The sequence below is a fragment of the Staurois parvus genome, unplaced genomic scaffold (genome assembly GCF_062004578.1).
Source record: "Staurois parvus isolate SC_StPar_1 unplaced genomic scaffold, SC_StPar_1.0 ptg000136l, whole genome shotgun sequence".
In the NCBI taxonomy this organism is placed as follows: Eukaryota; Metazoa; Chordata; class Amphibia; order Anura; family Ranidae; genus Staurois; species Staurois parvus.
This window is the reverse complement of record NW_028317932.1, coordinates 13541995-13568486: the sequence shown is the minus strand read 5'-3', so window position 1 is coordinate 13568486 and position 26492 is coordinate 13541995. Positions and strand designations below refer to the sequence as shown.

At 41.1% G+C, this 26492-nt stretch overlaps 1 protein-coding gene across 2 annotated transcripts; it reads right to left on the bottom strand.

The window, feature by feature from the left end:
- Window positions 1-205: 205 nt before the first annotated feature.
- CCDC126 (coiled-coil domain containing 126) lies at window positions 206-24977 on the bottom strand. Of its 2 annotated transcripts, XM_089673204.1 has the most exons (4): window positions 24791-24977; window positions 17447-17615; window positions 8937-9322; window positions 206-4125 (listed from the first exon to the last, which is right to left on the bottom strand). In XM_089673204.1, the coding sequence occupies exons 3-4, from the start codon at window positions 9172-9174 to the stop codon at window positions 3947-3949; spliced, it is 417 nt and encodes a 138-aa protein (XP_089529330.1). In that variant the 5' UTR covers window positions 9175-9322; window positions 17447-17615; window positions 24791-24977; the 3' UTR covers window positions 206-3946. The 2 variants fall into 2 exon arrangements, with proteins under 2 accessions (XP_089529330.1, XP_089529329.1); XM_089673203.1 differs by lacking the exon at window positions 17447-17615.
- Between the last annotated feature and the right edge of the window lie 1515 nt (window positions 24978-26492).

Genomic DNA, 26492 nt, shown 5'->3' with positions numbered 1-26492 from the left:
TGTGTATGTATATATATCCATCCTAGATTGTAAGCTCCAAGGAGCAGGGCCCCGCATTGTCTCCCATTATATTGTAAAGCACTGAGCAAACTGTTGGCGCTATATAAATCCTGTATATTAATAATATACATATATACGCACACATACAGATTGAGTCACCTATAAAGACATTATTTCGTAACTGAGACGTTTCAAATGTCAGATCTCGTTAAAATATGACAACCTGCAATTTTCCTTTTATTTGTCACGTGAGCTCATAAAAATAATAAGCAGTACAGCAAGTCTTCTATGGTTATGCATTAACAAATAGTGCAAATAAATACATTCTTTGGGTCACACGTTCAAGAAATCTTTGTTTTTAAAGGATAAGTGTACTTTTCAGATACAAATTATCAGTGTTATGCTGATGCACATATTTTGTTAATTCAAAGCCTCAAGGAAAGAAAAAAACATCCAATATAGCAGGAAAAAAAAAAAAAAAAAAAAAAAAGAAAAATGCAAAAGCAGTGACTGGATTCAGAAAAAAAAACCATAGTCAGATTCATATATACAGACAGCTGAAATTGTATGCAAATCTCAACCCTAGCTTTCCTATGGTTTAATGAGGTTGACCATGACATTAGAGGACCAATAGGGATGCTTGGGAGGTAGAACAGAAAGGGACTTTAAACATCTACGTACACCCCACTTCGTGTATTAACCAGCAATGAGAAGATGCAGCTTCCATCAGGTACAAAATCCCATAAGGCAAACAATGTAGTGCCCTAGACACTGGTGGGAGATCCAAGTGTATGTGGACTGTTATGCTTCGGATTAGGTGGTGATGAGTTAGAACCTCTGTCCGGATTTCGGTGTTGTCTGTGTCCCCACCCTCTCTATTTGTCCTGGTGATCACAGTTACTATGAGTAGAAAGGCTTAACAGAAATAAAGAGAAAATCTTCCAATGGGGACATATGTTCTGGTGACAACTTTCCAAGAAGGGATTTCCCTTACTTTGGAGAGCTTTACAATAACATATTGTTGTGTGTATAGGACAGGAAGTGAAGAGAAATCAAAATGGAACACAGATGTTAAAAAAAGAAAAAAAAAATCCTGACCAGTTTTGGCTTTAGGTAAATACAAGGAAATCTAACCTAGAAGGACCCTTGAAGATTCTAGCACTGCTCTTAACCACTTCCAGACCGGACACTTTTACCCCCTTCTTGACCAGGGCAATTTTCAGCTTTCAGCACTACACACTTTGAATGACAATTGCGCGGTCATGCCACACTGTACCCAAATAATTTTTTTACCATTTTTTTTGAGACAGATAAAGCTTTATTTTGGTGGTATTTATTCACTGCTGGGATTTTTATTTTTTTTGCTATGTAAATGAAAGTCCAAAAATTTTGAAAAAAGTGGTTTGTTTTTTTTAAAATTTTGCAAATAAATAATATTTCATCATAAATCTTGGCCAAAATGTATTCAGTTATCTTTTTAGTAAAAAAAAAAAAAAAAATCCAAATTAGTTATTATAATTTTTAAATATTTTTATATTATTATTTTTTATTTCTACATACTGTCACCCTAGCAGTACAGTGTCACCATGGTGACACTTTACTACTTGTGGGGGGTGATGAAGGTTTTTTTTTTTTTCTACACTGATTGCTTTTACATCCTATATGGGTGTAAAAGCAATCATTTCTCTTTCTCTCTGTCTGCATTCTTGCAGTCATTGAGAAATACAGAATGAGCTGTGATTGGTCACAGCTTGTCACATGGTACAAGGCTGTTGTGAATAGCCTTGTACCATGTGACCTCTGTGATCATTCACAGAATTCACACGTAGTAAGCAATGATGTCACAAGTGACATCTTGCTTGCTACTTTGCATGTGATCACTGCTTGGCCAATCAGTGATCACATGATAGGGACCTCGTACAGAGGTCCCGTCCGACGATCGGTGTTTCACTGTGGCACCGGATCGCGGTGCTGCGCGCTTCCAGGGAGCGCGCACAAGCAGGGTGTGGGGAGGCCGTTTATAAACGGCCACCCAACCCTGCACTGCCACCCTCCGGCCATTTATATACAACGGCCGGTCAGGAAGTGGTTAAAAGGGAAAGAAGAGAAAAGCAGAAGGATAAACCTTGCAAACATGCTTGATTTGCTGTCTAGATGTTATATGGGTGAAGGTCCTCGATGCAGAACGCTGCATTGTCACTTACGCAGTGCTAAATGGTGCCCAAGGCATAAAACATCATATTATTGGCTAAAAAGCCAGTTTAGGAGTGCACTTTAAAGTGGTTGCAAATTCTAACATGTACCTAGTGAAGTGACTAGCTTCAGGTGAGAGACAGCAAAACAAATCCTCTTACATACGTTGTACTTTTTTATCTCCAGTATTCTCTTCTCTACATCCATTTAAGGTACAGAATTTAAACACTGGTGGTCGGCAACCCGTCAACTGCGATCTACCTGTGGACCCCGGGCAGCCGACAGGCGGAACACGAACGCAGCTTTGCCAGTCCTTCCCCTCAGCCTTCACCTTCCTCATCTTCACAGCAGAGATGAGAGCGGGAGACAATACAGTACTGGACGGAGGGCGGGAGCTGCTGCAGTTAACAAGGATGTGATTGGTTGCTAGGAAGTTGGGCAGTATTAGCAACTAACCAATCACCAGCTTGTTGATATGAAAATTTAACTCCTGCTGCTCCTGCTCCCACACTCCGTCCCGAGCCTCCCACTCTTTGCTTTGCTGTCTGTACATCCCTTCTAAAGAGGTAGGGGATTCTTACCTAAACAGTGCTGTGTTTGTGTCAGTGGATTATGTTAGGGGAGCAAAGTACACTGCTGGGGGGGATGAGAATGCTGCTATGGGGGCAAGAGGACACTGCTTTGGGTGTACAGGGCAGAGGACACTGCCATGGGATGGATGGGGGAGGGGGAGCACAATACAATGTGAAAGGGGGGGGGGGTATGAGAAGGGGGAAGAAAACACTACAGTGAAGGGGGGGGGGGGGTTGTGATGTGAAGGGAGAGAGGACACTCCTATGGGGGGAGTGAACGGGGGCAGAGGACACTACAGTGACACTAGGCGTTCTTTAAGCCATCTTTTTATTGGGGGCTTTATAGTTTTTTCAGAAGGTGGGGGTGGGGAGCTGAAGTTACACTCTGCAGAGCTCAGTGAGACCAGATTGGAGGGAAGGGACAAACCCACCTTCACACAGGAACAGAGCTGAGACTGCCAATCACAGGCTGTGTGCTGGAACTCCCTCCCATGTCACCTTTTTTCTCTTGGCGTCAGGAAAACTTGTCAGAAGTGACTCACGCAGATAGCAGAGGAACAAAGCAGCAGACAGAAATTACAGTGCTCTGGATTGAAAAAAGTGCTCACTATAAAGAGATATGCTTTGTTCAGATTTCATGTCTGAGGTTGACAACCACTTTAAGGCCTTGTTCACATAAGTGGCCAGTGGGCAGTAAAAACTAGTGGTTTCACTGCTCCCCATCCACCAACCTAACTGTAAGAACTGCTGCAAGTACCTTAAATGCTATCACAGCTTAATAACTCAGGGCTAAGGGTTTTTTAAAGTGCACTTATTCTTTAAACATAAAACACTCTGGAGTAGCAAAATATATTATACTACAAGTATACACTTCTGTACAACAGGTTCAAAATATTTTCTTTTCTGTTATCAGTAAACAGTACTAAAGTATATAATCTAGAGCAAATTAAAACAGAATAATAAAATTCACTCATATAGAAAACATACCCTATTGTTAAAAAAAAATATGGCCAGGTATGCTTAAATTGTGACAAGTGCTAAACACTTGACATTAGCGCAGTCTTTCCTCATATTAAAGCTCTTGAAATAACAGTTTATTATACCCATTATTATAGCTGGAGAGGTTGTGGTGGAATCTTTTCGGTCAGCTTGGCAAGGAATACTTGGTTTCTTTGTTGATATCATCTCTTTCCAGTGGCTGGGATGCGTTTGCTAGTAGTTAAAACTGGATTCCCAGTGGTGCTGTTAGTACTGTTACTGGATGATCCATTCACAATAAAATAGTCAATTTTGTTTTCTAGCTTCCCGAGGCGTTCCAGGATATCTCCCAGAAGAACTGCAATTGTCCTCTTCAAATCAGCTGTTTGGGATTGAAAGGAAAAATCTGATTAATACATGACAAAAAAAAAAAAAAACCTACAATTTACGTGTACTGAAGAGACGAATGACGGGGGGGGGGGGGGGGGGGGTCAGGTAAAACTGACTGTATATGTTAAACACTTTCACAGACAATTACTCAGGTCATGCAACACAGCATTTTTCTTGAGACAGATAGAGCTTTTTTTGCTGATATTTATTCACCACTGGAATTTTTATTTTTTGCTATATGAAAAAATACTGAACTTTTTGATAAAAAAAAGACACTTTTTTTTTAATTTAATTTTGCAAATTAGTAATCTTTCATAAACTTAGGCCAAAGTTTAATCTGCAACACTTCTTTGGTAAAAATAGCCCAAATCAGTGTATATTATTTAGTCTGTGTGAAAGTTAGAGTTTACAAACTACAGTACCAGGGGGTGTGGAAATTTTTTAAAAATTACTTGTCCAAGGGACAAAAATCGGACTCCCAATCTACTTCCCATCTCTCATAACAAGCTACTTGGGACTTTATCGGGAATTACATTTTTTTTTTATCTCCTGTTTATCTCCTACTCACCTCCCTACCTGTCTCCAGCACCACACCCAGGGACTAGCAGGGAGGGTAGAGACCTTGCAGGAAAGGGGAGTGTTGGGCTCTCTTAACACTCAGCAGAAGCACATCTGCTGAGCGAGTAAATGTGTAGCCGGCCTAAATAAACAGAAAAAAAAAAAAAAAACGTATTCCTTCAGGTTACACAGAAGCACTTGGGTGCTCAGTACAAGCGTATGCCAAGCAGCCAAATCAAACTCCGGTGTCCGCTCAGTTAAAGGGTACATTCACCTTTAGCCATTTGCCCTCCTTCCTGACCAGGCCATTTTTTGCTATACGGCGCTGCATTACTCTGGCAATTGCGCGGTCATGCAATGCTGTACATAAATGATATTTATGTCATTTTTTTCCCCACAAATAAGGAGCTTCGGTGGTATTTGATCACCCTGCTTTTATTTTGTGCTATAAACAAAAAAAGACTGACTATTTTGAAAAAAAAAAAAAAACGTTTTTGACTTTTTGCTGTAAAACATATCCAATAAAAACCATTTTAAAAAAACAAAATTTCTTCATAAATTTAGGCCAAAATGTATTCTGCTACGTCTTTGCTAAAAATAAATCCCAAAAAGTGTATATTAATTGGTTTACATGAAAGTTAGTGTCTATAAATGGCAGTATATACAGTAATTTTTTTTTTCTTTTTTAATACTAGTAATGACGGCGATCAGCAACTTATGGCGAGCATTCTGACACTGGGTGAGAACTGACGCTGAATGACATCCCCAGTGACACTAATACAGTGGTCAGTGCTAATAAAAAGCACTGACATTCTACTAATGACACTGGGCAGGAAGGGATTAACATTTGAGGCAAAAGGTTAACAGTGTACTGTATATATATATATATATTTATATTTTATATTTCCATTTACTATTTTTTTTTTGGAGCCTGGAAAGCATTGCACCAGAGATCAGTAGATCGCTGGTGAAATGCAGGATAGAGATGAGCGAATCGAACTTGGCGAAGTGGAATTCGTTTCGAATATTAGGAAAAATTCGATTCGCACCGAATCCGAATTTTAGCAAACTTCGGATGCACGAATCAAATTTTTCCCGCTATTTCTGACAGTTCCTTCACATTTACAGCGGTTGAAACATTGTATCTATTTGTTTCCATTTAGGATACAGATGTTTTTATTTCGGAAATAAATAGATACAATGTTTCAACCGCTGTAAATGTGAAGGAACTGTCAGAGAACTGTCAGAAATAGCGGAGCTCTCTGCAGATACACTTTTTGCTGTACTGGAATTCTTCTTCTTTTCATTCTTCTTCTTTTCATTCTTCTTTTCATTCTTCTTCTCCTCATTCTTCTTTTCATTCTTCTTCTTCTTCTTCTTCTTTTCATTCTTCTTCTTCTTCTTCTTCTTCTTTTCATTCTTCTTCTTCTTCTTCTCATTCTTCTTCTTCTTCTTTTCATTCTTCTTCTTCTTCTTTTCATTCTTCTTCTTCTTCTTTTCATTCTTCTTCTTCTTCTTTTCATTCTTCTTCTTCTTTTCATTCTTCTTCTTCTTTTCATTCTTCTTCTTCTTTTCATTCTTCTTCTTCTTCTTTTCATTCTTCTTTTCATTCTTCTCATTCTTCTTCTTTTCATTCTTCTCATTCTTCTTCTTTTCATTCTTCTCATTCTTCTTCTTCTTTTCATTCTTCTTCTTCTTCTTCGTCGTGCCCCGTGACTGCCCAAATGAGTGAAGTGTGCGGTGATTCTAAGATCGACGGCACTCATCTGCATGTCATACTGACTGACAGTATTATTTCTCTTCCCCAGCAGACTCCAAGGGCATTTAAATTAAAGGTACAGTGTTCTGCACTAATATAAAAGCTCTCTGAAGCCTAGAAACCCTTTTAATAAGTTAAATTCGCAGCGAATAAATTTGCATTGAATCAAATTTCTCCCGCAAATTCGGCGAATCAGCCGAATCGAATTTTTGAATAATTCGCTCATCTCTAATGCAGGACTCCTGTAGACTGTCAGTGTGACACAGGGCTTGGATTGCAGAGCCGCTGTAGGATAAGATACATGTTATATTGCAAACATATTCCTGGAAGCAGGTATTTACCACAAGGCAAACAAGGCATTTGCCTAGGGCGGCATTTTTTAGGGGGGCAGCAATGCCCCCTGGAAGAAGGGACATATGCAGCATGGGGACAAGATGGGATCTGAAAGAGGCTGCGGGTTGCTTGATGGTGTATGCAGAGCACAACTGTCGTACCCAGGGATGTCCAGAACTGTAAAGGTGAGTGCCTCTTTGTCGCCAGGGAGGTGGGTGTTAGTGAAAGGCTCTCTCGGTGGGTGGGGGGGGGGGGGTGATGGGGCAGGGGTGTTGTTGGTCACTGTCAGGCTCTCTCCGTGGGGGGGGGGGGTGGGGTCTGGTGTTGGTCAGGCTCTCTACGCCGGGGAGGAGGGCGTTCAATTTTTGTGTTGCCTAGGGCAGCAGAAAACCTAAATACACCACTGCCTGGAGGTGAACCCTTTCGCTGCCAGAGCCTTTTTTTTCACGTTTAAAAAAATCATTTTAGGCCTGAAGATAATATTAAATCTCCAAAATATTCTATAGTTTCTAAAAGCAGACACCCTATAGAATAAAATAGTATTATTTCCAGTTTTTTAAAGTCACAGGACATTACCGTAAAGGTCTAGGAAATGCAAAAATTTCAATAAAACAAAAAAAAAAAAAACCACACTAAAGTTAATTTTAAAGTTAATTTTAAGGGGACACAAGAACGCAATAAATTACCCAATTTTTGGTAAAATATAAAAGAGGAGGTTGTGTTGAGTAAATGGATACCACAACATGTCAAACCTTAAAATTTGCGTGTATCGGTGAAATGGCGACAAACTTCAGTACCCTATATTTTCTGTAGGCAACACTTTAAAAGACCCTGCCTGTCTCCACTGTGCTCCAATGAATATAAAGGAACATAGACTATCAGTAGAAGCTTTAGAACACATTGTGCAGCCAGAGTAAACATACAGTACAAGGCACACCCATAGTACTCAAATACTCTATAAAATGTACGTCTAAAGTCAGAAACTGACTCTTAGGGCTCGTTTGCATAAACATTGCCTTCTGAAGGGCAATTTGCAGTGGATTCCCTTTCAGATAGCATCTGAGGTTGCCTTCCATGGGTGGTACAGCTCACCAACAAGACAGGGGGGGGGGGGGGTTGAGATAGGGGTGAGAAGCAAAGAGTCACAGCTGTGGAAAGTATACAAACCCTTCTGGCTGCCTTTGCAACTTAAGCGGGGGTGGTAAAAATGTGGCTCAACCATCAGGATTACTAGTCAGTACCAGTGTACTGACTAGTAATCAACTACTTACAACAACCCTTTCCACTAGTTGAAGGCAGTCTGGATGAAGAGCAGGTACCAGGTTTCTGATGTTTTATGGGCAGCCTCAATGTGTGATAATCCAACAATTACATTTAACTGTGAATGTGGAATGTACTTTGAGTCCTATATGAAAAAATAGTTTTCTGGTATATTGGCCATTTGGACCTTTAGATTTAGGTGGAGCCCAGGATGTCGTGACATCACGCCGCCGGTGCCACATGGAGGCCCGGCGGCCATCTTTGATTTTGGATGCTCAGTCACTCGCATGTATCTGACACTGTTGTGACCTATTTCACCCATATACCTACAATTTTTGTTAAATAAAGCTTCTACCAATAATACTACACTATGAGTATTTCCCTTGGTCTCCTGTGAGGAACGTTTCCACTTTCAAAGCCCTGCTGTGATCCACCTATCAGCTCCAGAGAGGGGAATGACTTGTCACCCAGGATTTCTTACCCACATATCCCTAAAGGGGATCTCTGGCACTCCGGATCCATCTTCACCACACAAGGGCGTCTGGTTAGTGCGCATTTATACCATATGCAGTGGGAACGTAGGAAGCACCATCACAGGAATTAATTTCACTAATCATTGATTGTTTATTATTGGTACCTTTTATTTGACCTTTTAGCGCTGCATTTTATATTTTATGCTATTTTCATAAGGTTTTATGTGGTTTCCTTGAATGTTCAGCTGCTTATATTATAGAGCGCTCACTGTAGCATTTTATTATTACAGACCTTTAGATTTGTTTAATCCTGTTCCATCACGTTATAGCACCATGTGTTGTTCCTGGATGCCATATCATTTATAAATGCAACTTTATTTCAGGATTAATGAAATGTCAAACAAGTTTTCGTCTACCTACCATATCCTGCCATGGATCCTCCATTCCCACCATTTACAAGATCCTTATTCTCTTCAGCTAAGGCCTTGACATATCTTCTGCTCAGGTCTAATATCTGCTGTCGGAGCTCTGAGCTGCTCTGATGCCTAGGATACTGAAACGTGTAGCGTAGCAACATCAATCCCCAAACAAAACCAAAGGCAAGAAGTAAAATGCTCAGTTTCTGTGACACAGATTTTCTGGAGAATGTTAAATACATGGTATGGCTCCCAAGATATACAGCTTACACCCAAATATTGCTTCTTCCTGAGATGTCAGACACAGGAAATGGTCCTGGATGTTTCATTTTCAGTTGCATAGCTTAATATAAGGAAACAGTGCTTCTCTCCAAATGGCAGTTGTGACATCTGAAAAACAACACGGAAATATGAGTGCCAATAGCAGGCATATTACATTTTTACTGATTAACAATGCCAATGTTTCCCTAAATCCACTGGGCTTGCAGCCAGGTTTAAAAAAGTATTTGCCCCCTTCCTGAATGTCACACTTAAATGATTCATATCAAACAGATTTTAATATTACACAAAGATAACTCAAATAAATTAAAAATGCAGCTTTTATTAAGGGGAAAAAAAGCTGTCCAAACCTGCCTGACCTTATGTGTAAAAGTAATTGCCCCCCTCCTTGCTAAACCATGAATGAACTGTGATTAAACACATTTTTTGTAAAGCTGAGTAAAATTTCACTTGCCACACCCAGTCCACATTACTGCCAGACCTGTTGAATCCAAAAAAATCACTTAAATAGAAGCTGTCTGACAAAGTGAAGCACAGTAAAAGATCTCAAAAAGCAACACGTCATGCCGCAATCTAAATTCAAGAACAGATGAGAAAAAGTAATTGACATGCATCAGCCTAGAAAGGGTTACAAAGCCATTTCTAAGGCTTTGGGACTCCAGCAAACCACAGTGAGAGTCTTTATCACATGGAGAAAAACTTGGAATTGTGGTGAACCTTCCCAAGAGTGGCGGGCTTACCAAAATTACTCCAAGAGCACGACAACGACTCATCCAGGAGATTATGAAAGAACCCAGAACATCTAAAGAACTGCAGGCCTCACTTGCCTCAGTTAAGGTCAGTGTTCATCATTCAACAACAAGAAAGACTGAGCAAAAATGGCACCCATGGGAGAGTTCCAAGACGAAAGCCACTGCTGACCAAAAAGAACACAAAGGCTCATCTCACATTTGGCAAAAAACATCTTGATTATCCCCAAGACTTTTGGGCAAATATTCTGTGGACTGAAGTCAAAATTTGAACTATTTGGAAGGTGTGTGTCTTGTTACATCTGAAACAGCATTTCATAAAAAGATCATCATATCAACAAACATGGAGGTGGTAGTGAAATGCTTTGCAGCTTCAGGACCTGGACAACTTGCCATAATTGATGGAACCATGAATTCTGTACCCAACCAAAAAATCCTAAAAAGGAGAATGTCCAGTCATCAGTTCGGGTCCTGAAGCTCAGGCGCACTTGGGTTATGCAGCAGGACAATGATTTGAAACACACCAGCAAGTCCACCTCTGAATGGAAAAACCCACAAAATTAAGGTTTTGGAGTTGTCTAGTCAAAAGTCTGGACTTAAATCTGACTGAGATGCTGCTGCATGACCTTAAACTAGCATGCTCGAGAACTCTCCAATGTGGCTGAATTAAAATAATTCTGCAAAGAAGACAAAATTCATCCACAGCAATGTGAAAGACTCATTGCCAGTTATCGCAAATGCGCGACTGCAGTTGTTGCCACCGAGGGTGGCACAACCAGTTATTAGGTTTAGGGGGCAATTATACTGTTTCACATAGGGCCAGGCAGGTTTGGACAGTGTTTTAGTCCCTTAATAAATGAAATAATCATTTTAAAAACTGCATTTTGTATTTACTCAGGTTATCTTTGTGTAATATTAAATTTTGTTTGATGATCTGATCTATTTTAGTGTGACAAATATGCACACCAAAAAAAAATAAATAAATAAAAAATCAGGAATGAGCTAAATAATTTCTCATAATGTACAGTTCTGTGAAAAAGTAACTTCTTACAATGTAGGCTCTAAACTATGGCTGGCATCACAGGGATGTAGAAATTTTTGAAAACTACTTGTTTGGGGACTAAATTGGTGTCCCAATCTACTTATCCAGATAAAAAAAAAAAAAAATACATTTTAACCAAAACCGTATTTAGATTGGAGGTGATTTTAGGAATGTCTGGGGCTTTTAAAAACAAAAAGGGGCATTATGGTGACTTTTTGCACACGTTTAAAAAAAAATTATTTTAGGCCTGAAGATTACAGAAAACTCCCAAACATTATATATTTTCTGAAAGCAGAGACCCTGGAGAATAAAATTGTGGTAGTTCCAATTTTTTATGTCGCATGATATTCAGTAAAAAATACAAGTAAGTCAATTTTAGCGCACAAGCGCAATAAATTACCCTACTTTTTTTGTAAAATATAAAAGATGAGGTTGCACCGAGTAAATAGATACCCAACACGTCAAACGTTTAATTTGTGCGCGCTCGTGAAATGGCGACGAACTTCAGTACCCTATATTTTCTGTAGGCGACACTTTTAAAGCTCCTTGAGGTCATCAGTTTAGTGTGACAGAAGAGGTCGGGTGCTAGAATTATTGCTCTCATTCTGGCATTTGCGGTGATATGTAACATGTGCATCACAATCAACATTTTCATGCGTGGGCACCCCAGAATGTGTTTTTACATTTGTACGTGCGTATATGTGGGGGGGGGATGTTATGTTCTTGGGTGTAACTTTCCTTTTCTACAATTAAAAAAAAAATAATAATAATAATATATATTTCCATCACATAGGGGACTATGTGATGATTTTTGATTACAGGTTCTCTGAGACCTCCAAGGTTTAAAAGACCCTGGATGTCTCCCCTGTACTCCACATTGCACCCCATTACATACATCTGCTCAACGGGGACCTGGAAGTGACATCATAACGTCACGTCTGGGTCAGGATGTGTCCACTCTGCTCCCTCTCCTCTAGCCAACGGCGGTGAGTTGGTCCCGAACCCGCAGATGGGCAAGCGGAGCCCCGGGAGACAGTGGGTGGGGAAGGTTTCACACACCTGGGGGGTGTGACAAGAGGCCGGCACTCTGTGGAAGCAAGCGACAGTAGCCCTGCCACCTGAATGCTTCCACCTGACAGGTGAGCCCTGTTCCTTGTTTGCAGCAGGGCTTAAAAAAACAAACAAAAAAAAACAAAAAAAAAAAAAACAACACACACACCACACACACACAAACTACCTGCCCCGGGCGAAACAAATTCAACATCCCTGTATCAAGAACTAGCTTTTCTGGTCATTGGAATAGCCAGTTTTTTGTGGTGGGATCAATGTACCTTTACCCCAAATGTAGCTGTTGACAGCAAAAGTGATATATTAGTTATAGCTGAAAGAGAGTCAGCCCCTGGGTTTTTAAATACTTTGGATATTTAAACAGTGAGCTCTTTTTTTTTTTTTTTTTTTTTTATTTAGTAGAAGCCAGCACTGTACAACTTGCACATCTGCATATGACTATACAGGTATATAAAAAAATGCAGTTAAGCAACAGTTAAAATAAAATCTGTTACAAAAAAAAAAAAAAAAAAAGACAGAACAAATGTTTTCCTTTTAGCAATTAAATTACCAATAAAATACAGAACAGACTATTACATTACCGGATGAACAACTTTAAACCATAAATTACAATAAATAGAAATGTTCTCATGGCTTGCTTGCATTGTGGTAGCTGTGCCGGTTTCTCATAGCTCATTCAAGTCATGGTCCTGGGGATGACAAATGTCAGCTTAAGATGGGGAGAGACCATTTGGAAATGGAGTTTTCGCCAACATGCTGATCTAGCTATTTCAAATGGGAGGGCAGGCACTGAAATTCAGGAGCTACCAATTGGTAAAGCCGGCACTGCATGAAAACTCATTTCCCAATTGTGTTGGGTTCCACTGGATTGTCCCGGGGTTTCAACAGAATCCCAGTGCCCAGCTGTTCCTGCGAACAAGTGGGAGAATGGTCATTCTGGACTATGTTGCCACACCCAGGCCTATTTTTGTGCAGGTTGCTCTGTCCACGGACTGCATACTCATTGACCCCCCCATTACTCTCGCATAAATGTCTAGCACTCTACAGATCATCACATATTTTTCAATCTATGTCCCCCCTTCTGCTGCCAGTGTAGATTTCCTTCACTTCTGGACAGTCTGCCAAAGGAGGGAGTGGGGCTAATGCATTGACTACCAATGCCTGGGAAGAAGTGTGGGTACCTTTAGGGTCCATACACACCGGGGGCAATCTGCTGTGGTGCATTTAATGCACATTATGTCATATGTGTTGCGTTGAGACTACAAACTGGACATGCACCAAGTTGTTCTGGGAAGGTGCATTGGAGAGCATCCACAATAAATGGCATCCCAGTACACTATCTGCTGGTCATTGGGAGGACAAGTCATTGGTGGTCAGTGGATAACCCCACCCAACCCCCATCCTTCCCAGACATTGGAGGTCAGCGAGGGCCCATTCATACCAGGGCTATGCTACACTCCCTTGCTGAGCCACCACAAAGTATCTGTTATTGAAGCAATGGTTTACATATTCTTTAAAGTAAAAATAAACCTTCAGTTTTTTTGAATAACAAAACATGATATACTTTAACTGTTCTATGCAATGGTTTTGCACACGGCAGCCCTGATCCACCTTTTCTGGAGTCCCCTTCCGGCACTCCAGGATCCTCCTCTTTGGCAAGTGCCCCCATGGAAAGTGGCTTTCCATGGGGGCACCCATGTAGGCTTGCTCCTGAGCTACCCTATCTGTATCTATTGATAGAAGGTTCAGCCCCTCTCCCCCACTCCCTTGTCACAGCTTTTGTTTGACATTGGCAAAGTCAATGATTCTTGCGGCTATCAATCTGCCAAGTGGGGAGGGGGACAGCAGCAAGAGCCACTGCTCTCGTGCACATCATTGGATTGGAGCTCAGGTAAGAATAAGGGCGAGGACTGGGGGAGGGGGGGATCCAACAGCAGAGAACATTTATCTTAATCCATAGAATGCATTAAAGGTTAAAAAAAAAAAAAAAAAAAAAAAAAAAAACTGTAAGAGGTACTAAAATCTCATCCTTAGCAGAGTACTTGTTTATATATTTGTACTGCTGATAGACAAAAGCAGACAAGGGCGCACTCTCATCGTGCATTACCGTGGTACACCACGTATTTATTGTGAGCTTAAGCTCTGAGGAAGGGGGTTCATCTCCCGAAACGCGTCAGCTTATCCCTATTAAGGGCCCAGCATTGTATGACTGCCATTGCGGACTACATATTCTGCCTTTAATTTCCTTTGGTTTGTGAGTATACATATTTGTTTACACAATAAACACATGGTGTACCACGGTAATTCACGATGAGAGTGCGCCCTTGTCTGCTTTTGTCTATCAGTGTCCAGATTTCCTGATCTCTGAAGGGCAGCACCTCCCCGTATGGCATTCTGAATTTCTTTTAGTCGGCATGAAGATTTGAGCGCTGGTTTCATTTGTCTGTATTTGTACTGCTGAACCCAACTGTATAGCTGTAAAATGACATGCAGACCCACTAATAGAAAGGCGCTGGATAGAATAAAAAGGTATTACTGCGCAGAGATTATTGTAGCTTGTTCAGCAGTTAAATCATTAAACAAGCTTTGCTTCTTTCAACACAGATCCAGCTGTTAGGATAAATTGAATAGAATGCATTTGCCTCTACCAGACATGAAAAAGATTATTTCAGCGAGATTACTCAGTAATTCTGTTCATGGAGGAAAAAAATGCTAGGCCTCCCTAGGGAAAAAAGAAGTACATATGTTGTAATAAAACCAATTTGCTGCAGCACAGCCATGCTGTTAAAACAAACACGGTGCTTCAAAACTGGTATTCATTGTTATGGAAGGTTATTACCCAGAATTACATACATTTATATTGTAAAAGATATGAAAAATGCACCTTGAACTGAAGACAACCAGATGGGATTGTACACAGAAAAAAAAATGATACCCCCTGTCATGTTTGGCAAGCACGGACAGTGATGAAGCTGTGCTGCAAGCATGAAGTTGTGACAAGGTGGTGAAGCATTTGCAGGGTTAAAACAGGCATCTGAAAAGTGATCCACCACAAATCACTTCTCAGAGGTGCAGCAATGTTAGCGGTCTGTCTATACATAGTCTAAAAAGTAGATGTAACCCCAATCACTACAATTTCTGATAAGCTGTAACATGTTCATGACATTTCAAAAGTTGTTTTCACTCTAATGCTGCTGATTTCATTCAAATAATACCTGGTGATCCTGCCATGAGGGTCTTTTTTTAGGCACTCCCGGTTATGGGGTGCCATCTATCCCTTCATTGTGCTGCTGTAGTCTCAAAATTTGTCGCATGCATGATAGTCCTCTAGAGGAGCACCAGGGTTTCTTCACCTCACAACCGTCTTTATGTATTTTCCTTCACCCCCCCCCCCTCCGCACTGTGCATGTGCTCTGGTCCCCGACAACTGTCAATCATATTAGTGCTATTGCTTCACATGTTTTGAGAGGGGTGTTGGTGTCATGGATTGGAATATTTATGATGTGTTCATTCTATAGAAACAAACCCGGTCTGCAGGAGTATACAATTTGAAACAAAGAAAGCATGCTCTATCACTCCCCATTGATTTTGTGTACAAACGGAGCTGAGTTTACTACACGGTCACGTGGTGACCAATCACAAATGGACATTCTGTTTCAGATGAACATTGATCAGTTAGCAGTCTATCTGAAAGAGCAAGAAATCTGCCCACATTTATCGAGAGCTTTTGCACACAATAACTATCACATAATTGATATTTAAACCAAACTTCAGCAACATCCAAAATTCATTCTTGCAGTGGGGTCCCCATACACTGCAAGGGTTAAATTTAGGGTTAAGTTCAAAGGGTCATTGAGGGCTGTTACTGACCTGTTCTCCACTGCAGCCAGCTCCAGGGTCTCCTTCTCTACCTCAACATACAATATAGGGTCAGTACTAGGGCCGTTGGTTCGAATCCCAACCACAGCATCACCTGCCTGGAGTTTGCATGTTCTCCCTGTGTGGGTTTCCTCTGGGTACTCCGGTTTCCTCCCACACTCCAAAGACATGCTGTTAGGTGAATTGGCTCCTGTCGAAATTGACCCTAGTACATGTATGTATGAATGTGAGTTAGGGACCTTAGATTGTACACCCCTTGAGGGTTAGGGACCAGTGTGAATGTAAATCTATATATACACACACATATATATATATATATATATATATATATATATATATATAGCACTGCGTAAATTTCGGCCCTATACAAGTACCTGCAATAAAATAAATATAATAAACACTGTATTGTACATGACTGGAGCCAGTCTCAGCTTACAGAGAAGCTGCGTGGGACCAGTAACACACAATGAGAAAATTAGATGGAAAATATTGTTTTCGGAGCGATAGTTTGATAATCTGATCATTAGTACACAGTTTTTGAGAGCTGGCCACAACAGTTCATGCAAAATTATCCAAAAGGGACAATTGTTTTTTCCAAGATCACAGAATGAATGATTTTCGTTTAATCAGTACAGTATTCATCCATAAAAAAAAAAAAATAATTGAGTGACCAAGAATGCACATGCTTGGAAATGAAAGAACACATTACATTAGTTCTGAAGTTGTTTTCTGTATTACAAAAATTTCCTTAACTTTAGTAACTTCTTCATTTTTGATATGGGACTAGCATGCAAGAAAAAAAAAAAAAAAACCCACAACGGACAATCATTTGTCTGATATTTTCATCGTGTGTTCAATGCTTAAAGAAGAATTCCAGGCAAAATTATTATTTTCTCATGCAGTGGGGCTGTGCCCGTACTGCATGGGTTAAAGTGTTACTAAACCCACACCAGTAAAATCAGTCTGTATATGCAGTAAAGCATGCTTGTTATATTCACTGTGGAACCTAAGGGGTTAATCCACTGCATTGTGTAAAAACAAGGTTTGATCCTGACTTCTCTGATACTCTCCTTCCAGTGTCCCCCTCTTATCTCCTGAGAAAACATATCAGTGTGGAGTCACTCTGCACATGCTTAGTTCAGTGTGTATTGCTAGAGAGGTTTTTTTTTTTTTTCTTGGAAGGGTGCATGTGATCAACACAGGGCCAATCAGCGCTGTCCAGACAGAGGTCAGAAATTCTGCATCCTCCTAGGGCAAAATTATAACTCCTCCTACAAGCTTTAACGTTTACGTATACTGGACAACGATAGCACTCACAAGACTGCTCTAACTGCTGATGAGAAAAGGTATTTAGCAGTTTATATTTACTAAAATAATTGCATTTCCATGTTCTGTTTACTGTGGGAAACCAGATACAGTGAATGCAGGGTCCTGGGTTTAGTAACACTTTAAGTGCTTGTCTTTGTCTAGGGGCTCCCAAAGCAAAGATGTACTTACCTAAGCCGCTGATACTCTGAGCACAAGACCAGTCCACGCCACTCCTGCCACCCCCCATCCTAGCAGTCTTGTAAATGGGCTGTTCCTGACGTCATCGCACCCATAGATCAGCTCCGGACATGAGCATGGCAAGAAATGTCCACCGCTGGACATGGGGGAGCTTGGGTTTCTGGAAGATCAGAGGAATGGGTAAGTACAGGTTTTCCCTGAACCCCTGGCCAAAACGAGCACTTAACCCATGTAGCACCCCACCCTAGAAGTCTTGTAAGTGGGCTGTTCCTGACGTCATTGCACCCATAGACCAGCTCCGGACGTGAGGATGGCAGGAACAGTCCACCGCTGGACATGGGGGAGAGCAGTTTTCTGGAGGATTGGAGGAATGGGTAAGTACAGCTTTTCCCTGAGCCCCTGGACAAAATGAGTTCCTAACCCATGCAGTTACGTTTTGACTGGAGTTCTGCTTTAAGAAAAAGGAATAAGGTACAGATTCACTCACTGTGAGAGTAAGTTTTTTTCAATATTCAAGGAGTTGGGCTTTAGCCCTGTATATATCTGACCTTGAATATGTGTACTATGGAAAAAGGTCAGATGAAAAAAAAATATTACCCTGCCAAAGGAGCTTTTTCCTTTGCACATCAATTAGCTGTTATGGTTTTCTACTTTGGAATGTCTGCATTCCTTGCAAGATTAAATATAACACCTTTAGGGCAACTGCAAGCCGACAAATCTCATAGAGATGAGATCTGTTCATCCTCGCTCCTGTCACTGAGTGGCGAGCACCAGAACAAACACTGCTTCAACTTATAATCATTATATCCTACCATCTGACTTCATCTCAGGGATTGAGAGTTTTGGTGTGATGCTGGTGTCAGACTTTACTTTTGGCATCTCTGGGTAGGTTTATGTTGGAAAAGGTTGGGATACTGTCACTGGTTAACCACTTAGGCTTTGGAAAATTTAACCCCCTTCATGACCAGGCCACTTTTTGCAATTCGGCACTGCGTTACTTTAACTGGCAATTATGCGGTGATGAAACGCTGTACCCAAATGAAATACATACACAGCTTTCTTTTGTGGGTATTTGATCACCACTGCATTTTTTATTATATAAAATGAGAAAAGACCAAAACTTTTGAGAAGAAAAATGAAAAAAAAAAAAAAATTATATATTTTTTTACTTTCTGCTATAAAAAACATATCCAATAACATTTTTGTTTTGTTTTTAAATCAGATTTCTTCATAAAATTTAAAATGTATTCTGCTACATGTCTTTGGTAAAAATAAAAATCCCAATAAGTGTATATTAATTGGTTTGATTGAAAGTTTGATTGAAGAGTATGGGATATATACTGGAATTATTTATTTTTTAAATACTATTAATGACGGTGATTAGTGACTTATAGTGGGACTGTGATAGCGTGGAGGGCAATCTGACACTGACACTTTGTGGGAACGGATTAACTGCCACTAACACAGTGATCAGTGCTAATAAAATACACTGTCACTGTATTATTGACACTGGCTAGGATGGGGTTAACATTTAGGGGCAATCAATGGGCTGTGTGTCTATTATTATTATACAGTATTTATATAGCGCCAAAAGGTTTGCTCAGTGCTGTACATTATAGTGGGGGACAGAACATGAGACAATACAGTAACAAAATCCACGAGGGGTTAAAGGGCCCTGCTCTTTGGAGCTTACAATTAATAATGTTTATTAGGTTTACTGTGTAGTGCTTTTCCTAAGCAATGTGCCGACACATAACCTCTGTCTGTAGAGAGCCCTGTGTTGATTACCAACACTGTGCTCTCTTGTCATTTCCTCCACCGATCAGCAGGTCCTGGCCATAAATCATTGGCAGAGACCTGCTGATCAGCCTGTGCTGACAGCAGAGCCGCTGTGATGGAAGCGCACACCCCCTACCCGGAAATGCTGCAGACACATCACCTCTGTCTGTAGAGAGCCCTGTGTTGTTTACCAACACTGTGCTCTCTTCTGTCATTCCCTCCACCGATCAGTGGGTCCTGGCCATAAATCATTGGGCGGGACCTGCTGATCAGCCTGTGCTGACAGCACAGCCACGGTGATGGGAGCGCGCACCACCTACCCGGAAATGCTGCAGACACATCACCTCTGTCTGTAGAGAGCCCTGTGTTGTTTACCAACACTGTGCTCTCTTCTGTCATTCCCTCCACTGTCATTCCCTCCACCGATCAGTGGGTCCCGGCCATAAATCATTGGCCGGGACCTGCTGATCGGTCTGTGCTGTAGTGAATGACAGCACAGCGGGGATGGTGGGAGCGCGCAACCCCTCTACACAGAAATGCTTGATCACATATATGTATGTGATCCGGCACAACAGGCCTGCATTGTAATGTTTATTTACAGTGCGCGGTCCACAACTGGTTAAAGAGATATTATTTCCCTGCCCATTTAGGGCACAATGCAAGTGTCTATGTGAGTCCACCTCCGACCACTTTATACTCCCCTTTCTAGCGCTCATACACAGGATGGTGTCAGTGCTTAAATGCAGCAGTGAGGACACCACCTTCAAGATGTGTCAAATGGAGAATATCTTATGGGAACATTCAACGCAGAGGGAGGAGCCTGGAGCGCCAGTGGGGGACCTGAGAAGAGGAGGACTGGCACTGCTTTGTGCAAAACCATTGCATTGAGGTGGTAAGTGTAACATGTTCATTATTTAACACAAAAAAATGGATCCTTTACAATCATTTTAAACAGTGAGGTATGGTATAGCCTTATCTTCTAGGTTTGATGCCCAGTTGTGCAGCATTAGCATTTTTTTCACAGGACTTTACTGAAATGTCACAAGTGACATTTTAATGCAGACTGATTCACTGCAGCGATGCTGCGAGGCAGTGGTTTACCTTGCTGCAAGAGAACTGCATGCATGAAGTGACAACAGAAGAAGCAAGACACTTTGTCTTATGTATGCATTGGAGCTGGACTAGAAGTAGCCCCCAGCATAGAAGTAGCCCCCAGCACAGTCCCTTCTAATGTGAATGATCCTCTGATGTTATGTGCAAATTAGAATATACAGATTTATTAATTTCACCCTCTTCTTGCCTTTGTTTTTTTTTAACAGTCTGTAAAGTTTGTGTTTATAGCATTGCAATAATAATGCTTTATTATTAGGATTGAATGCCTTTATAAAAAGCAACATGTTGCAGAATATAGTCAGCATTTTTTGCTGAGCTATAGACTTTAGCTCCCAGGTGAAAACACATTTTGGTTCTGATGGTAATAAACACCCAACTCTGTCTCCCCATGCTGATTATGAAACAAGACACACTGGTTTAACCAGGTTGCATCACCTCTCCTGACCCCATTCAAATTCCACAGACCAGCAAAAGTTGGCAGCACCATGAAGGATGGGAAGTGGCTGTTATTTCACACCCTGCATTGGCCCGGCCACTGATGATTGAGCTCAAACTGACTCAGCTCAGGGGAGTGGCACTTTGGCATCTTCCCCTTAGATGCCAGAGGAAGAGTTAAATACTTGTACGGGGTGTAAGAAATACAGCACATTTGGAAAATGATCAAGCAAGGATAAAAAAAAAAAAAAAAAAAAAAAAAAAAAAAAAACCACACACAACACACTGGACCGCAATCATAGTAACCCATACCTTAGTTGGAGAACAGATTTGCAGTAATTTGACACAAACTCTCTCTCTCTAAAATGATCAGCAATACCAACTGTGCTTTATATCAGACCTGGGCAAACCCCAAGGCCACATTTGGCCCTTTGGCTGTCGCTATCCAGCCCTCTATGCCTTCACTTTCAGTGTGCCTTTCTGAGCCTATCAGCTTCCTCATGGAGGATTAGAGAGGAACATTAACCGCTTTCCCGCAGCCATATAGTAGAACTACTGCTACAGGGCGGCACAAAATCATGTAGGAGTGGATATAAAAAGTCTACACACCCCTGTTAAAATGTCAGGTTTCTGTGATGTACAAAAATGAGACAAAGATAAATAATTTCAGAACTTTTTCCACGTCTAATGTAACCTATAAGTTACACTACAACTCAGTTGAGCAACAAACTGAAATCTTTTAGGTGGAGGGAAGTAAAAATAACAAACTAGAATAATACAGTTGCATAAGTGTGCACACCCTTAAACTAATACTTTGTTGAAGCACCTTTTGATTTGATTACAGCACTCAGCCATTTTGGGTATAAGTCTATCAGCCGGGGGCGCATCTTGACTTGGCAATATTTGCCCACTCTTCCTTGCAAATACACTCCAAATCTGTCAGATTGTGAGGGCATCTCCTGTGCACAGCCCTCTTCAGATCACCCAACAGATTTTTGATGGGATTCAGGTCTGGGCTCTGGCTGGGCCATTCCAAAAAACTTTGATCATCTTCTGGTGAAGCCATTCCTTTGTTGATTTGGATGTATGCTTTGGGTCGTTGTCATACTGAAAGATGAAGTTACTCTTCATGTTCAGCTTTCTAGTAGAAGCCTGAAGATTTTGAGCCAATTGTGACTGGTATTTGGAACTGTTCATAAATCCATCTACCTTGACTAAGGCCCCAGTTCCAGCTGAAGAAAAACAGCCCCAAAGCATGATGCTGCCACCACCATGCTTCACGGTGGGTATGGTGTTCTTTTGGTGAAGTCTAGTGTTGTTTTTGCGCCAAACTTATCTTTTGGAATTATGGCCAAAAAGTTTAACCTTGGTTTCATCAGACCAGAATACATTTTCCCACATGCTTATGAGAGGCTTCAGATGTGTTTTTGCAAACTTTAGCTGGGATTGGATGTTTTTCTTTGTAGGAAAAAGCTGCCATCTTGCCACTACCCCATAGCCCAGACATAGGAAGAATACGGGAGATTGTTTTCACATGCATCACACAGCCAGTACTTGCCAGATATTCCTGCAGCTCCTTTAATTTTGCTGTAGGCCTATTGGCAGCCTCCCAGACCAGTTTTCTTCTGGTCTTTTCATCAATTTTGGAGGGATGTCCAGTTCTTGGTAAGGTCACTGTTGTGTCATATTTTCTCCATGTGATGATGACTGTCTTCACAGCGTTCCATGGTATATCTAATGCCTTGGAAATTCTTCTGTACCCTTCTCCTGACTGATACCTTTTAACAAGGAGATCCCTCTGATGCTTTGGAAGCTCTCTGCAGACCATGGATTTTGCTGCAGGATGTGACTAAGAAAATGTCAGGAAAGACCTACTAGAACAGCTGAACTTTATTTGGGGTTAATCAGAGGCACTTCAAACGATGGCAGGTGTGTACTGACCCCTATTTAACATGATTCCGAATGCGATTGCTTAATTCTGAATACAACTACATACCCTGTTATAAGAGGGTGTGCACACTTATGCAACCATATTTTAGTTTAATGTTTACTTCCCCCCCCCCCCCCCCCCCCAAAAAAAAGATTTCAGATTATTTTTCAATTGAGTTGTACAGTTTATAGGGTACATTAAAAAGGTGGAAAAAGTTCTGAAATTATTTATCTTCGTCTCATTTTTGTACATCACAGAAACCTGACATTTTAACAGGGGTGTGTAGACTTTTTATACCCACTGTATATATACGTGATTTGCATTTCTGGGTAAGGCACACATGTTCGCACCACCCTACCCGCGCCACCATTGGTGGCTAGGCATGTCAATCACAGGGTCCCAGCAGGAGATTCTCCGCTGGCACCCGGCAATCGCCGTGTAAAGCTGACAGAGGAGAGACCTGTGTGTCAACAGCACAGGTCTCTCTCCTGCCAGCAAGGACATGCTGTTTTGTATTTCTCTGCAAAGCAGAAAAATAAAAAACAGCACACATAGTAAACCACACAGCACAGTTAACCCTTTGATCGTTCCTCATGTTAACCCCTTCCTGCCCAGTGTCATTAGTACAGTGTCCGTGCTTTTTATTAGCACTGATCACTGTATTAGTGTCCCTGGGGATGTCAGTGGCAGTTAGTCAGTTCCACCCAGTGCCAGAATTCCCGCTGCATTCCTGCTATAAGTCACTGATCACCGCCATTACTAGTATAAAAAAAATGTAAATTCCAGAATATGTACTGCCATTTGTAGATGCTATAACTTTCACGTAAACCAATTAATTTACAGGTATTGTGATTTTTTATTAAAGGAAAGATATGTACCAGAATACACTTTGGCCTACATTTATGACGAAATTTGATTTTTTTAAAAAAATTTTTACTGGACGTGTTTAACAGCAAAAAGTCAAAACTATTGTTTTTATTTCAAAATTGTCGTTTTTTTGTGCAAAAAACAAAAACTGCAGAGGTGATCAAATACCACCGAAAGAAAAGCTCTATTTGTGGGGGGGGGGGGGGGACATAAATTTCATTTGGGTGCAGTGTTGCATGACCACGCAATTGTCAGTTAAAGTAATGCAGCGCCTTATAGCAAAAAAATGGTCTGGTTAAGGGGGGGGTAAATCATCTGGCAGGCAAGTGGTTAACAGATGTCCATGTAGAGAGGTGCAAGAATTCGAAGGAGAGATCCTGAGGAGCTGATCGGTACAGCGGGGTGGCTCGGTTCTGGTGGAAGAGTATTACCTAAGAGATGTCCTGAAGCTCTGCCTTCACTCTGCTACCTGGCCACGTTCTTCCGGTGTTACCACCTGAACACTGCAAACTGCAGGAACCGTCTACCTGTTCTTCACTCCAGATCCCCTCTGTATTGATCTCAGACTCTCTCCTTCCAGTCACTGGTTTACAGAGGGCATTTAGCAGGCAGTGGGGAGGTGTTATATTGCCTCCTCACTGCCTAATTTAACCCTATAATGCCTGAATACCACCCCATGCATTGTGCACAGTTGTGGCATGGTGCCACTTGTCAAACTCTGCAGCCTGAATTAAAAATGCTGCAGCACGTGAACAGCCCCATCCAGCTATTTTATAATCAGTAAACTGTGGCTCAGCCACCCATTTTTACCACCCCCTGACCGCCCATCTAAACAAGACCTAGTTCATAAGCAGATGTACCTATTATTCCTAGTGCCAGGTGTTTGTTTACATACTTACAGACCTTCCCAGGTTCAAAACACATACGAAGCAGAATTAGGATCACCCCAGACCCTCATGTGGCCCCTGGGGAACACTCCCTGCCACCCCTGATCTATACTCTGCTGGGCAGGACATTTCTAGCCTCCAGCTGCAAGATTTTGCAGACACCAAGTGTTTGAAAAGCTTCGCATTGTTACCAACGCCCCAGTCATCCTCTGCATTCACAATGCTGTCACCTGCAGGTCACACTTCAACAATCATGCTGCGATTAGACAGCTAGCATCAGATGGGGGGAATTCAGGAGTTCATCACTGGAGTCAGCCGGCTCACCTATATTGCCGGATGAAGAGCTGACATGGTCAGAAGAAGGCTGTGCTGCTCCCCTCGGCTCCTGATCCCCGCTCTGGGTGGTGTCCTCAGGCTCCTTGATGACCAGGCTGAGCCATGCCTCTCCGCTGTCACCGCACCGCTCCACATTGAACAATGACAAGTGCACAACACAGCGCAGAGCCTCTTCCTGGCCGACCATGGAAGGCGGCCCGCCATTGGCTGAGCTGTAGCAGCCTACAGCTCATAGTTTGTACGATGGCTGCTGATTGGCCGCTCCATCTATCTCCCCCTCCCAGCGCCCCTAGGCTTCCTGTCAATAGCTGCAGCTGGGGGATATAGAGGGCTCTCTATATATACAATGCCCGCCCCCTAATAGGCAGATGCTGCACAGTCTGCACACACTATGGAATTTTACATTAGTTCTGCTGATTGCACGGACAATGGACAGCAAGGACAGCACTGCCTGGAAACAACATCCGCCACTTACTGCCTGGCTGTGCATTATTCATGTTATGACAGCGATATGGAAGAGATGAATGATGTGTCTACCCTCTACACATCTGTCACAAAGCAGCTGGCCTGTGAACTAGCTGGAATACATTGTTCTAATGGGAATATATATATATACACACACACATACATACATATATATATATACACAAATACATATATATATATATATATATATATATACACACATACCTATATATACACACACACACATATATATAATATATATACACACATATAAACACACATACCTATATATACACATACACACATATATATATATATATATATATATATATACACACATACCTATATATACACATACATACACATATATATATACACAAATACACACACACACATATATATATACACACAAATACACATACACACATATATATATACACACATACCTATATATACACACATATATATATACACACAAATACACATACACACATATATATATATACACACACATACCTATATATACACACACACATACATACATATACAGTTGTGCTCAAAAGTTTACATACCCTGGCAGAAATTGTGAAATTCTAGCATTGACTTTGAAAATATGACTGATCATTGCAAAAAATGCTCTTTTATTGAAGGATGATGATCATATGAAGCCATTTATTATCAAATAGTTGTTTGGCTCCTTTTTAAATCATAATGATAACAGAAATCACCCAAATGGCCATGATCAAAAGTTTACATACCCTGGAATGTTTGGCCTTGGTACAGACACACAAGGTGACACACGCGGGTTAAAATGCCAATTAGAGGTTAATGTCCCACATCGGCGGCTTTTTAAATTGCAATTAATGTCAGTGTATAAATAGTCAATGAGTTTGTTAGCTCTTACGTGGAAGCTAGATACTGAGCCATGGGAATCAGAAAAGAACTGTCAAAAGTCCTGCATAACAAGGTAATGGAACTTTATAAAGATGGAAAAGAACATATAAAGATGTCCAAAGCCTTGAATATGCCAATCAGTACTGTTAAATCACCTATTAAGAAGTGGAAAGTTTGAGGATCTCTTGATACCAAGCCAAGGTCAGGTAGACCAAGAAAGATTGCAGCCACAACTGTCAGAAGAATTGTTCGAGATACAAAGGGAAACCCATAGGTAACCACAAGTAAAATACAGGCTTCTCTGGAAAAAGACAGTGTGGTTATTTTCAAG

Excerpts from the sequence above, each read along its gene's own strand:
- CCDC126 (XM_089673204.1), bottom strand. The coding sequence starts at position 9,174 with ATGTATTTAACATTCTCCAGAAAATCTGTGTCACAGAAACTGAGCATT. Across the intron at positions 4,126-8,936 it reads AGGATCCATGGCAGGATATG|CTGATTTGAAGAGGACAATT; the intron begins GTAGGTAGACGA and ends AATCCCAAACAG.